Source organism: Oncorhynchus keta, chromosome 9 (assembly GCF_023373465.1).
Source record: "Oncorhynchus keta strain PuntledgeMale-10-30-2019 chromosome 9, Oket_V2, whole genome shotgun sequence".
NCBI classification, from domain to species: Eukaryota; Metazoa; Chordata; class Actinopteri; order Salmoniformes; family Salmonidae; genus Oncorhynchus; species Oncorhynchus keta.
In genome coordinates this window covers 39,818,611-39,833,455 of record NC_068429.1, presented here as the reverse complement: position 1 = coordinate 39,833,455, position 14,845 = coordinate 39,818,611, and the positions used below count along the sequence as shown (strand labels likewise).

The window sequence follows — 14,845 nt, the reverse complement described above, 5'->3', positions numbered from 1 at the left end:
ACTGTAGTACAGAGCATCTTGAACAGTTAGCATATGCTCTGGTCATGAATTAGTCATCACAGGTTTGCCAGTAACTACACTTGTGTTTAGTTTCTCAGGCTCTCACTTAACCATAGAGGTTGGTATAACGTACAGTACATAGCAGAGAGATGGCCCAGTGGCACTTCACATCCTGCAGTGGTTAAGTTTGTGACTTGTTCATAATGAATCCTTTGTGTTACTACCATTAGCAATGCATAAGAAAAACTTGTACATCTTGAAAGATTGAATTTGACCTTTGTTTGCACAATGTGCAAGCGTCTGTATGTTTGCATGCACAAACTAACCACAGGGTAAATTACCCTAAAGACACCAGCATGCTTGGGCTCAGGGTCACAGTATGTATTAGAAGAAGTGTAAAGGGTGGATGTCTCAACTGCCGAGGTGGAATTATGTCTGTCTGTGCCATGATTACTGTATAAAGCAATTGAAGTTGGAAGTTTACATACACTTTGGTTGGAGTCATTAAAACTCATTTTTCAACCACTTCACAAATGTCTTGTTAACAAGCAATAATTTTGGCAAGTCGGTTAAGACATCTACTTTGTGCATGACACAAGTAATTTTTCCAACAATTGTTTACAGACAGATTATTTCACTTATATTTCATTGTCTCCCAATTCCAGCGGGTCAGAAGTGTGCATACACTAAATGACTGTGCCTTTAAACAACTTGTACAATCCCAGAAAATTACATCATGGCTTTAGAAGCTTCTGACTGGCTAATTGACATCATCTGAGTCAATTGGAGGGGTACCTGTGGATGTATTTCAAGGCCTACCTTCAAACTCAGTGCCACTTTGCTTGACATCATGGGAAAATCAAAAAAATTACGGGAGCAAGTCTGGGAGCAATTTCCAAACACCTGAAGGTACCACTTTCATCTGTACAAACAATAGTACGCAAGTATAAACACCATGGGACCACGCAGCCGTCATACCGCTCAGGAAGGAGACGCATTCTGACGCGTTCTGATGAACATACTTTGGTGCGAAAAGTGCAAATCAATCCCAGAACAACGTTATATTTGGAGGAAAAATGGGGAGGCTTGCAAGCCGAAGAACACCATCCCAACCGTGAATCACGGGGGTGGCAGCATCATGTTGTGGGGGTGCTTTGCTGCAGGAGGGACTGGTGCACTTCACAAAATAGATGGCATCATGAGGAGGGACAATTATGTGGATATATTGAAGCAACATCTCAAGACATCAGTCAGGAAGTTAAAGATTGGTCGCAAATGGGTCTTCCAAATGGATAATGACCCCAAGCATACTTCCAAAGTTGTGGCAAAATGGCCTTAAGGACAACAAAGTCAATGTATTGGAGTGGCCATCAAAAGCCCTGACCTCAATTCTATAGAAAATATGTGGGCAGAACTGAAAAAGCGTGTGCGAGCAAGGAGGCCTACAAACCAGACTCAGTTACACCAGCTCTGTCAGGAGGAATGGATCCAAAATTCACCCAACTTATTGTGGGAAGCTTGTGGAAGGCTATCTGAAACATTTGACCCAAGTTAAGCAATTTAAAGGCAATGCAACCAAATACGAATTGTGTGTATGTTAATTTCTGACCCACTGGGAATGTGATGAAAGAAATAATAGCTGAAATAAGCAATTCTCTCGACTATTATTCTGATATTTCACGTTCTTAAAATAAAGTGGTGATCCTAACTGACACAAAACTGGGAATTTGTATTGGATTAAATGTCAGGAATTGTGAAACTGAGTTTAAATATATTTGGCTAAGGTGTATGTAAACTTCTGACTTCAACTGTATGTGTTAACCTTTGTATGCTTGCTATGTGCAATGATGGAAAAGTACTGGGTAAATGGAGAGGTACTACTCTAGAATTGTCTGCACCTGCTGATAGTCACTCGGGCTCAAGGTCGAGATAGTAGAGTGAGAAACCACAGTCTAGACATGTTTTTCTCATTTGACATACTTTGTATCTAATCCAATGCAACAATCTTAAGGAATGATTGACGGTAGGTTGTCCACACCAACTCGTATAAGGAGGGTTGTCTCCTGTTTCGCCACACAGATCTTTACTCTAGACTACTGAGGTATTCTGTATGTGAATCTCTGTCTGCAATTGCATTGTATGACTAAAGAGTTTCATACCAAGGTTCCTGTGTCTGTGTCATCTATCTGGAAGACTGATTGTTAAAGGAAACTATCATCACCCCATGCAAAGGACCACCCAACATTTGGCAAGCTCGCCAGGAGTGAGTGACCACTGCGTCTGGATGATCTTCGTCCCGCTGTGCAGCGCATCAAATTATAAGGTAAGCAGACGCCTGTTAAACCAAAAGTCTGAAATGAGAAATAGCACCGTGTGGTTGATGACTCATTTCAGTACGTAAGTGGCACCTCACTCATGGGGTTGATAATTACAGGAACAGTCGATGCCTACATTTATGTAGAAGCCCATAATAAGATGAATATGATAAATGTCCCAGAACCCCAGGTGTAATAGTCAGAAATTCCTGAGGGTCTAATGGAACCTTGTGTGAGGAACTTGGTTATAGATTATTAGTCCGTGCTGAGGTACTGGTTGACAAGTGATTGAAAGTGTTTTATGCACATGATGTTCTTACCTGAGGGAGGACACTGGTTTTATGTATGGTGTTCTTACCTGAGGGAGGACACTGGTTTTATGTATGGTGTTCTTACCTGAGGGAGGACACTAGTTTTATGTATGGTGTTCTTACCTGGGTGAGGACACTGGTTTTATGTATGGTGTTCTTACCTGAGGGAGGACACTAGTTTTATGTATGGTGTTCTTACCTGGGGGAGGACACTGGTTTTATGTATGGTGTTCTTACCTGAGGGAGGACACTGGTTTTATGTATGGTGTTCTTACCTGAGGGAGGACACTGGTTTTATGTATGGTGTTCTTACCTGAGGGAGGACAGTAGTTTTATGTATGGTGTTCTTACCTGAGGGAGGACACTGGTTTTATGTATGGTGTTCTTACCTGAGGGAGGACACTGGTTTTATGTATGGTGTTCTTACCTGAGGGAGGACACTAGTTTTATGTATGGTGTTCTTACCTGGGTGAGGACACTGGTTTTATGTATGGTGTTCTTACCTGAGGGAGGACACTGGTTTTATGTATGGTGTTCTTACCTGAGGGAGGACACTGGTTTTATGTATGGTGTTCTTACCTGAGGGAAGACACTGGTTTTATGTATGGTGTTCTTACCTGAGGGAGGACACTAGTTTTATGTATGGTGTTCTTACCTGGGTGAGGACACTGGTTTTATGTATGGTGTTCTTACCTGAGGGAGGACACTGGTTTTATGTATGGTGTTCTTACCTGAGGGAGGACACTTGTTTTATGTGTGGTGTTCTTACCTGAGGGAAGACACTAGTTTTATGTATGGTGTTCTTACCTGAGGGAGGACACTGGTTTTATGTATGGTGTTCTTACCTGAGGGAAGACACTGGTTTTATGTATGGTGTTCTTACCTGAGGGAGGACACTGGTTTTATGTCTGGTGTTCTTACCTGAGGGAAGACACTGGTTTTATGTATGGTGTTCTTACCTGAGGGAAGACACTGGTTTTACGTATGATGTTCTTACCTGGGTGAGGACACTGGTTTTATGTATGGTGTTCTTACCTGAGGGAGGACACTGGTTTTATGTATGGTGTTCTTACCTGAGGAAAACACTGGTTTTATGTATGGTGTTCTTACCTGAGGGAAGACACTGGTTTTACGTATGATGTTCTTACCTGAGGGAGGACACTGGTTTTATGTATGGTGTTCTTACCTGAGGGAGGACACTGGTTTTATGTATGGTGTTCTTACCTGAGGGAAGACACTGGTTTTATGTATGGTGTTCTTACCTGAGGGAAGACACTGGTTTTATGTATGGTGTTCTTACCTGAGGGAGGACACTGGTTTTATGTATGGTGTTCTTACCTGAGGGAAGACACTGGTTTTATGTATGGTGTTCTTACCTGAGGGAAGACACTGGTTTTACGTATGATGTTCTTACCTGAGGGAGGACACTGGTTTTATGTATGGTGTTCTTACCTGAGGGAGGACACTGGTTTTATGTATGGTGTTCTTACCTGATTGAGGACACTGGTTTTATGTATGGTGTTCTTACCTGAGGGAGGACACTGGTTTTATGTATGGTGTTCTTACCTGAGGGAGGACACTGGTTTTATGTATGGTGTTCTTACCTGAGGGAGGACACTGGTTTTATGTATGGTGTTCTTACCTGAGGGAAGACACTGGTTTTATGTATGGTGTTCTTACCTGAGGGAAGACACTGGTTTTATGTATGGTGTTCTTACCTGAGGGAATACACTGGTTTTATGTATGCTGTTCTTACCTGAGGGAGGACACTGGTTTTATGTATGGTGTTCTTACCTGAGGGAGGACACTGGTTTTATGTCTGGTGTTCTTTCCTGAGGGAATACACTGGTTTTATGTATGGTGTTCTTACCTGAGGGAATACACTGGTTTTATGTCTGGTGTTCTTACCTGAGGGAAGACATTGGTATTGTTTTGATATATGTATAATTGGTGGGGTTATATATTTGGTGTGGGACAATTGTTGTATGAGTTGAGTGTATTGATAACAGATAATATGCTCGTCAATATCAAGAATTTCTATGTACTGAAATAAATCTAGACTGGTATAGACAACAAGTCTTTAACCTCTTGGGTCGACCCGGGACGCATGCGTCCCATCTAGACATCTGGAAATGCAAATGCGCTACCTAAATGCTAATAGCACTCGTTAAAACTCAAACGTTCATTAAAACACACATGCAGGGTACTGAATTAAAGCTACACTCGTTGTGAATCCAGCCAACAAGTCAGATTTTTAAAATGCTTTTCGGCGAAAGCATGAGAAGCAATTATCTGATAGCATGCAACACCCCAAAAGACCCGCAGGGGACGTAAACAAAATAATTAGCATAGTCGGCGCTACACAAAACGCAGAAATAAAATATAAAACATTCATTACCTTTGACGATCTTCTTTGTTGGCACTCCTAGATGTCCCATAAACATCTAGGATGATTAAATCGGTCCATATATAGCCTAGATATCGATCTATGAAGACTGTGTGATCAAGGAAAAAACAGTGTTTTATAACGCAACGTCATTTTTTTAAATTAAAAAAGTCGACGATAAACTTTCACAAAACACTTTGAAATACTTTTGTAATGCAACTTTAGGTATTAGTAAACGTTAATAATCTATCAAATTGATCACGGGCGATGTATATTCAATAGCTCCACGTCTTCAAATCATGTTCAGAAATTTCTACTCCAAAACATCCTGTCGGAGACCTGAGGAAATGGGCTGTCTCTTGTTCGTTTGACCAAGAAACAAAACCTAGGCAATTGACAAGAATGGTGACATCGTGTGGAAGCTGTAGGTATTGCAATCTCGGCTCCAGGTAATTTGGTTTCCATTCAACAATACATGCAAGTGGCGCATTGATACTTTTTCCAGTTTTCAGTGATCCGTTTTTCTTCCGCTTTTCGATGAAACGCAGGCTCTGTTATAGTCACAGCCGTGATTTAACCAGTTTTAGAAACGTCAGAGTGTTTTCTATCCACACATACTAATCATATGCATATACTATATTCCTGGCATGAGTAGCAGGACGCTGAAATGTTGTGCGATTTTTAACAGAATGTTCGAAAAAGTAGGGGGTAGGATTACTAGTACAAGAAAGGGATACATTTGTGAATTGCGTATTGGGAAAGACATGTTGTGAGTTTACTCTTCCATTACATCCACAAGAGAGGAGACAGGGAGACCCCCGTACTGAAGTTAAAATACAATTGAAACCAACTGTGGTTATTTACCACACATATGTGGTAAATGAATAAACGTTGTTAAGCTGAAGAAGAAGAGGGGTTAGAGAAAATAGAACTGCTTTGGGTAGATCATCCTATGTTAGGTTCTACTACCCGTATACGGGGATAGAACTGAGTTTTTCTACAGTACCATACAGATAAGTCACTCAGTCCACATTACATAGAACCTGATTCAAACAAAATCACGGGGCACCATGACAAATTCAACCAAAGGCAGTGCAGAGACAGTTTGTCCCAAACCAATGAAGGCTGGGCCTGACCTCTCTGTCACTAACCTGACTGATGCTGACTTGGAGCTTTTCATTGACGCTTCTGCATATATAGATCAAACTACAGGGAAGAAACATGCAGGGTTTAGTTTTGTGACCATTGATAGAACCACACACATACAACAACCATTACCAGATGCTTTCTCAGCTCAACAGGCTGAACTTTTGGCGCTAACCACTGCCTGTAAAATGGGAGAAGGGAAAAGGGTTACAATTTTCTCTGATTCTGCTTATGCAATAGTGGTTTGTCTCTCCTGGTGTGGTGTCTGGAGGAGTAGGGGTTTTCACAATGCTTGTGGAAGTCCTATTTGTAATAGAACTTTGGCTTTAGATCTCTTGGAGGCTATGATGCTGCCCTCTGCTTTGGCTATTGTGAAGGTTGCTGCTCACATTGGGTTGGAAGATTTTTTGAGTATGGGTAACACTATGCCAGATGAGGCTGCTAAATTGGCTGCCTCAAAGTGGCATAGCCACTCACGTTCTTCTCTGCTACTGTTGGGAAAGACACTGATGATTTGTCATCTAAACAGGCTTTGGATGTTGGTTCTCATTTGTTCTCAACAGCAGGGTTGTAAAACTTGACCCCGTTTCTAAAATTTGGAGACAGACCGTGTCCGCCAGCTTGTCTTATCGCCTCTGTTTGCCAAGTGGCCCACGGTATGGCCCATTTGTCAAGGAAGGATATGATAGAGGCAATTTCTTTGGATTGGTTTTGCCCAAATTTTATTCAGCATGTGAAACAGTTTCTGTTTCGATGTGCTACGTACAATTTAACATTGCCAAAGGAACACCTCTGAAACCAGGTAATTTCCCTACGCCAAGAGGACCATTTGTCCATCTTGCAATGGATTTCATAGATATTGTAGGAAGAAAAGAAAGGAAAAGGTACTGTTTAGTCCTTACTGACAGGTTCGCCAGGTGGGTGGAGGCATTTCCCACCACACACTGTGATGCTAAGACAGTAGCAAAGCTACCTGTGAGGGAGATAATACCTAGAATTGGTGTTCCTGAGGTTTTATGTGCAGACAATGGTACTCAATTCACTGGTGATGTAGTGAAGCCAGGTAGCCATAATGATGGGAGTGGACCAGAAGTTTGTGTCCCTCTACCACCGCCAGAGTAATGGGGTTACCGAGAGAGCTAACCAATCCATTAAACAAGGGTTAGCTAAGGCATACCACTCCACCAAGAAATCTTGGGTGGATTGTTTACCACTAGTATTAATGAAAATGCACAGTAGTGTTAATAATGGCTAAATGTTGACAGGAAGACGCATGAATGTTTCCGCACACAGACCCATGACTGACAGACAAATAGACCTCACTCTAGCTGAAGTAGAACACTTGGAGTACATGAAAGAGCTAACTACTATTGTCAGATCTCTCCACTGTCACACTAGGAAAACTCAGGAGGAGGTACCAGGTGAGGACCCAGACTACCTGCCTGTGGAGGTTGGAGACTGAGTCAAAATCCGGGTCCACAAGAGAAAATGAGACCAGCCAAGATGGATGGGGCCATTCAAGGTAGCCATGGCAACACCAACGGTGGTCAGAGTTCAAGAAAGTTCCGGCTGTTTCACCTGTCCCACTGCCAGAAGGTGCTCAGCCCACAGGAGATGATGGAGCCAGACAGCCTGAAACAAGATGCAGAAGCAGATGTGAGTCGAGACCAAAGACTTGAAAAAGATGAAGGGCAAGACCAAAGCCCTGAAGAACCAACTGTTTTACATGATCAGCAAGGTTATGTTGTAAATAAACAAACCCTTAGGGGGTTTAAGAGAGGGAAGATGACAGCATGTGGTCATTGGTGGTTGACTGTGTTGGCTCTATCCACATTACTTGTTGGTGTGGGTGAAGCCGGCCCTGTCAACACTTGGGTAAAGTTTGTTCGAGACTTAGGTGGAAAAGTGTCCCCAAACGGGACTGCGGTGTTAATTTAGTCTAAACCCAAATCCATGAGTGAGTTGTTTGGTTCAATGAGTAGAGAAATGGCAAAGACAGATCAGGCCTGTGGACCAAAATCCTGCTTGACATGTCCAAGCTCTCTAATACTCTCAGCCCTAGTGACGAGTGTTCTGTCCACGATGGGTGAATGGCTCACTGGGATATTTGGAAATGTTAAGGGCCAAATTTTAATGGTTATCTTATCATTTGTAGTTCTTGTGTTGATACACTTTTGTTGTGTTTAGATTTGTTGTTGTCTTGGTAAATGGGCAGTGAAGAAGACCATGCCTGGTTTAATGGTATTGGCTTTACCTGCCTCCTATGATGAATACTATGATGCCACTGGTGTTGACCCCAACCATGACCCTCTTGCTTGCCCAACTGACCTAGAGGATGATTCCTATACTACCTATATGTGAATGGTTAAAGTTCCAGATGTCTAACGTCGATTTCTGTACATGGTTATATGAGACTAGGTAGTCTCAAAGGGGGGAATGTTGGGGGTTACCCTGGGGGTCAGGTGTGGGGCTACCCCAATGCCATGATTACTGTATATATGTGATAACCTTTGTATACTTGCAATGCGCAATGATGGAAAAGTACTGGGTAAATGGAGTTGTACTGCTTTAGTTCTCAGGCTGAGATTTCTCTGCACCTGCTGATAGTCACTCGGGCTCAAGGTCGAGATAGTAGAGTGAGAAACCACAATCTAGACATGTTTTTCTCAATTGACATACTTTGTATCTAATCCAATGCCACAAAGTTATGGAATGATTGACGGTAGGTTGTCCACACCAACTAGTATAAGGAGGGTTGTCTCCTGTTTCGCCACACAGATCTTTACTCTAGACTACTGAGGTATTCTGTATGTGAATCTCTGTCTGCAATTGCATTGTATTACTAAAGAGTTTTATACCAAGGTTCCTGTGTCCGTGTCATCTATCTGGAAGACTGATTGTTAAAGGAAACTATCATCACCCCATGCAAAGGACCACCTAACACCTGCCAGAATGACCTTCATTCGGTCTAATTCAGTAGAAAAATAGCATAATTCAGTATAACACCAGCATAACTCTCTCCTAAAAACTAAGCCTTTAACAGAGTTAAAGTGGCTGAGTGGAATGACCACCACAAAAGCAAACTCTTCGCTCATCTTGTATCATCCTCAGGAAGGGCAATCAAAATGAATTAAAGCTCATGGAATAACAATAGCAGAAGGGTAGATATTGTTTTAATTAAAAACTCACAATAAAAAGAAACGCAATTAAGTTGGGCCATATAAGTCAATCTCACAAGAAGGAGAAAAGAGATTTAAACACAAAACAATAGCCTTAGAATTTAGGTGAAAAAAAGCTTGCTTAACCTAATACATTAGCGAGATCGTGGGTGTTTATTTGATGAACAGACACAACTATTCTGTCATAACCTAACAACTTAAATTGAGAATTCCTATTCTCAGATACTACTTCAAGACTGTGGTTGAAATACTTATGCAAATGAGCTGCTTAGAGGCTGAAGCGTGTTATTTTGGGCCACCACCTCTGCACTCTCTACAGTCCAATGATGTTCCAGCGTTCTACATGACCAACTTAAACCTACTCTTTAAATGCCACAGTACGCCTACACTGCCCACACACAGAGCATTTCAGTCATGGGAGCATTTCAGACATGGGAGCATTTCTGACATGGGATTGTGAAGGGACAGGCAATGCTTTGCCGTGATTGGCTCATTCATTTTTTAGCATAGAATGCGCTAACGATAATAAAATGACATGCGGGAGCAATTTATTGAGGTAATCAAAAGGAACTGCAGATACTTTCCTGCTTCCATGTGATATTCTGATTGAGACCGGGAAGCATAATAGTCATGAAAAACAATCAATCAATCAATTAAATGTATTTATAAAGTCCGTCTTACATCAGCTGGTATCACAAAGTGCTGTATAGAAACCCAGCCTAAATCCCCCAAACAACAAGCAATGCAGGTGTGGAAGCACGGTGGCTAGGAAAAACTCCCTAGAAAGGCCACAACCTAGGAACAAACCACAAAAAAATCTCAGAATGATGTCATCTCCCATTGTTATACACCATAGTGTACTTTGTGGATCTCCCATTGTTATACACTATGAAGTGTACTTTGTGGATTCAGTACTGTAAATAAATGCAGAGTTGGAGACATTGCAATTAGTTTTTACTCGGCGATGGCATGACATGAGACATTGTGCAACAAGTAAGAAACATTCCTTTTAGACTATATCCAACTTCTCCATTCTCACAGCTCTATCGCGCCGTACAGTGTGTGCATGTGCTACCCCTTACTAAAGAGCAATGCAAGTTACTTTCTTTTCCTATATGACAGTTAAGAAGATGTCTTTTGAGAAGCATTTTAAAGAGGGAATCAGCAGTTGAAACAATAACGAAGCGTTCTCTCCACCCCTGTTTTGTTAAAAAGCTTTGTTTCCATGTGTTTGGTACCATTACATTGATTCCATTCTAGCCATTACAATGAGCCCATCCTCCTATAGCTCCTCCCACCAGCCTCCTCTGTGACAGCGGGAGAAGACAGTCAGTCAGTCAGTCAGTGATACACAAACTACACTAGAATGCCCATCTGTTGTGAGAGCGAACCCATCCTCTACGCAAACTGACAAGGTAGTCCAAGTACTTCCTCTGTGGTCTGTCCGATGACATGACGGCACATTACTCTAATAGCCTGTTCTGTTCTAGCCGGAATCACCATGGTGAGTCTCACTTTCTTTCACAAGCTCTCGCTCAGCCTTGACCCAGATGACTACTATAAGCAACACGGGAGAAATTGTAATAGTTAGGCTACGGACATGTACAGTACGGGTTACAACTGGCTGTGGTCTGTTATTCTGTCGCTCAGCTTGTCTGTAGTTTTGATTGCATTCAGGGGGATACTCACTTACTGTATATTTTCTCGAACATGAAAGAAGTCCATAGGTAACATGGGCCCATAAAGGATTGTACTATTACAACGGCTTTGATACTGTGTCAAACGAGATTATCGACTTCAAAGGTCATAATTGTTTGTGAAGTTTAGTGTACTGACAGTGGAACAAACATGCGAAGTGAACTTCATTATATCAAAGTGTAGGCGTGTCACTCCATTGTACTACTTGGAATCATTGTATCCAAATATGGAGCAGCGCATATTTCTCTTCAATGGTCTAAAGACACGGGGGTGTGACAAGCTGCTCTTAGTGTTCAGAGTGTGCACATATGTCGCCTTGGAGCTCTACATTTGGAGGGTGTCACCGCACTTTATGGCATTAAAGGCGTGCAGGAAGTGGCCTAGTGTTCACTGCAAACCACGGATCTTCAGAAGAGAGAGCAGTCTTCTTCTGCAGGTCTCAATGGGTAAGCACCATATTCCGGTCAAGTAAACGGAATTTAGCAGCCGGTTATATTAATAGTCTGTTTTGTGGAAAGATCTATGGAACACAGTGTTTTTCCTTGTGCAACATCTTTCAAATCTGTTAGGTATTTCCTTGGAAACTCATGGATCACTCCTAAATAGGCCATGCTAATACCAGAAACGAACCACCTGTTCAACCAGCTATGTCTTTTATTTGGCTATTGGTCTTGGGACTACACAGGATGTGGCTCAAACGACACTAGAAAGTCAAAAAGTAGTTAGTGCTATTAGTGTGTAATATATGTTTATTTGATCTTATTACACATGGTTGATACAGTGTATTACTCGCCAATGCGTGTGATTTGGATACACACTGTAGAATACAGGACACATGGTGTTCTGTCTATAGGTCATAGTGGCACTCAGGATATTTTGTTTGTGTCCATTTCATTGTTCCATGGTGCATGGAGGTGGAAAGTCCCCCCAACACTCAGCTCTGTGGCACTGTTGGCTGATGAGCTACGGGCAGGAAGTAGCTGCTCAGGCACGTCGGCCAATGTGGAGTGTGGGCTCTGAGACGAGGCCCTCCGGAAATTAGTCGATGCGTCTGAGCAGGCAGGCAGTTCCTCAGACCACAGACAGACGGCCCCTCCAGGCTCTGTCTGTCTGGAGTATCAATCTATATATCTGTACAGCAGCACACTCTGGCGGTCTGTCCGTCTGTCCTTGTCTTCCGTCTGTCTCCGCGACCTGCCAGAGAGAACATGGTAGCGAGAAGTGCCCTGCACCATCAATGGATGTGTCAGTAAGACAAAATAGGTTGTTTCTCCTTGCAAGCGAGCCGTGTGAGAATGTGTTGGGAACGGAATAGCATGTAAGTGGCGTAAATCTTTCTGACTTTCCTACCTACTTTCCTACCGAATTTCTTACCTTTTTTCCTACCTACTTTCCTACCTACTCAGTTTCTGAGTATTTGGTGATGCAGTGAAAGAGAAAGAAGACTGTATTATTAAGGTGCCATTGAGGTCCGGTTGATCTCAAGCACCTGGTATTGATGAAAAATACCCCTACTGGTGTGGAAGAGGATGGCTAGGATTGTTTCAACTATCAACCTCTCCTAACAATGACTTTATGAGGCAACAAACACACTGATATGTAATCAATTTAACTGCTGGACAGCTTATTTTATTGGGACTTATGAAGCAACGGTTATTTTGTGTGTTCAACTGTTTACATCCAACCATTGGTGTGCTAGTCATAATGAGTCCTGTTTACACGAAACAAGATCACATTCTCACAGTGCTTAATTTGTAAATTGGAAGGTGTCGGGAAACAAAAAGTGAGCATGAGAGGTGGGTGACCTGGGGAGCATTGCATGAATATTATCACATTTGCTTAATGGCACTTACAGAAGTTGCACACATGGGGCAAAATAAATGTGGCCTGGGGTCTGTGAAAATAAACCCATTTCATGCAATTCTACCTTCTTTTACATGACTGGAGACTTTGGCATAATCTTTTTTTAATGCTGAGTTCAAAACAATTGGGAGCTCGGAGCTGGGAAATCTCCGACTTCCGACTTCAGTGCATTCAAGACAACTGGGAAATCGGGGAAAAAACAAGCTCCGACTGGGAAAATTAGCTTTGAACGGTCATCCAACTCTGGATTTCTAAAGGGTTCCCAGGCTTGAAAGCACCATAATACCGCACAAGTGATCGAAATGACAGACTACTTTGACACTGACAAACTGAGAATCTGAGATCAATGAAAACGACTTCGTCTTGAATCCATCAATAGCCTAGGCCTAGGTATGTGGAGATACATATTGTATGCCAGGAGCGCAACTTTCACTGGGGACAAATTGTAAAATGTGCCAGTTTTATCATGGAATGTGATACAAAACAATGTTGTGCTTTAGGACCATGCAGACACCTCTGAGCATTCGGGTAGGCTGTTTGGAGTGTTTATCCGAGTGGATAAAACAAATATATAATAGTAATTATGCCCCCTAACTTCTTAAAACAATGTTGCGCCCCTGTTGTATGCTACAATATGAGGAGGAAATGATAGTCCTAAAAATGCGTTCCAGTTTCACTGACTCACCTCTCTCTCGTTTTACTTGTAAAACAATATTTGGAAGTTTATCAAATATTTTGGTAGCCTACAGCTGACAGGTTATAGTATTTTCTTTTCAGCAGGAGCGATTTGTTTTCCAACCTTTATTTTGCCGCGATTGTAGGCTATTTGAAATATTGCGAAAGGCAAGTTTTGTCTGCATGCTGTTTGTTCATTGACAGATTTCTCAAGCGTAGGCTATGCCTTGTTATTGGGCTACACTCCACTAGGCTATTTTTAAAATAAGCTATTTATCCTCTGTGGTCAAATTTGAGGCTCCCTCATGGTGTAGTAGGCTATTCTGAATTATTTCATTTATTTCTGAACAGACTGCAGTAACTTTATTTAAATGTATTTACATTTATCAGGCGTGCTGCAGCTTCGAACCCTTCGCGTGGCTATGATTCTATAAGGAAATAAATGATGAAGTGCAATGCTGGCGAGATGAGAGTTGCAGGCTCATGTGGACAAAAACGGAGAGGTACTCAAATGAAGCACTGGGCACTCCTATATAGGAACGTGCACTTTCACTTGATCACTTTCTTACTCTCTGATTGTGATTTACATGTTCAGGAAAGTAAAAGGAACACATCCCCTAAACTAAAACTTAGTCCTGAATCTCCAAAGAGAGGAGCTGGTTCTTGTTTTGTCATGTTGATGCTTTTTTACAGTATTTGTTTTCTGGGCACACACACTGCCTCCCTGTGTGGAGAACATGCTCATATTGGGAGACAGGAAGTGATGCGGGAGAAAGCCAAGCTCCCCACAAAAGCTAAATGAAATGGTTGCTGCTACAGCATGGAATGCCATGAGGGAAGGCTGAAAGAAATGAAAGTACTATGTGTTGTCGGAAACTCATCACGTTCCCCTATATGGCCTGTGGAGTAGGCCGACTCCTTTAAGGAAAATACCACTCAAAAACTATATTTTGTTATTTGTTTCATTATTCCACTGTTAATACATTCCCAAAATGTATCATACCGTGACACTTTCTGTATTTTGAAAGTTCTATATCTTGAAAACTTGCTGACATGCAACATTCTGGGACTGTATCAACAGTGGACTAATTAAACAAATACCAACAGATAGTTTTTTAGTGGACTTCTCCTTTAAAGACATGTCCAACAGTTGTGAGTGTTGTACACCTGTGAGACTATGCTCGTCGACATTCTTCATAGGACTGTGATGGATCCACCTGCAATTCGTTTTTCGTTCACCAACAGCTGGGCAGACGTCTGCAAGAGCAGAGA

At 42.0% G+C, this 14,845-nt stretch overlaps 1 protein-coding gene and 1 long non-coding RNA gene across 28 annotated transcripts in view; one reads left to right on the top strand and one right to left on the bottom strand.

Annotated features, from left to right (window-relative positions):
- The first annotated feature begins 1,946 nt into the window (after nt 1-1,946).
- Nucleotides 1,947-14,845, top strand: part of LOC118387766 (SH3 domain-binding protein 2-like) — a 29,569-nt gene continuing 16,670 nt past the window's right edge. The window contains exon 1 of one of the 6 annotated variants that reach the window (XM_052525838.1): nt 1,947-2,323. Coding sequence is in view for 2 of the 6 variants with exons in the window: in XM_035776457.2 (XP_035632350.1) it covers nt 12,331-12,353 (23 nt within the window). In the remaining 4 variants the exon portion in view is untranslated. The other 5 variants (XM_035776458.2, XM_035776460.2, XM_035776459.2 and 2 more) reach the window with 5 other exon arrangements.
- On the bottom strand, nt 2,332-9,015 carry LOC127931851 (uncharacterized). Of its 22 annotated transcripts, XR_008143281.1 has the most exons (5): nt 3,889-4,490; nt 3,624-3,699; nt 3,510-3,585; nt 3,092-3,433; nt 2,698-2,825 (listed from the first exon to the last, which is right to left on the bottom strand). It is a non-coding gene; the product is annotated as an uncharacterized LOC127931851 (long non-coding RNA). The 22 variants fall into 22 exon arrangements; XR_008143270.1 differs by lacking the exons at nt 3,510-3,585; nt 3,624-3,699 and adding an exon at nt 4,497-9,015 and having other exon boundaries at nt 3,092-3,509; nt 3,737-4,382; XR_008143271.1 differs by lacking the exons at nt 3,510-3,585; nt 3,624-3,699 and adding an exon at nt 4,535-9,015 and having other exon boundaries at nt 3,092-3,509; nt 3,737-4,306.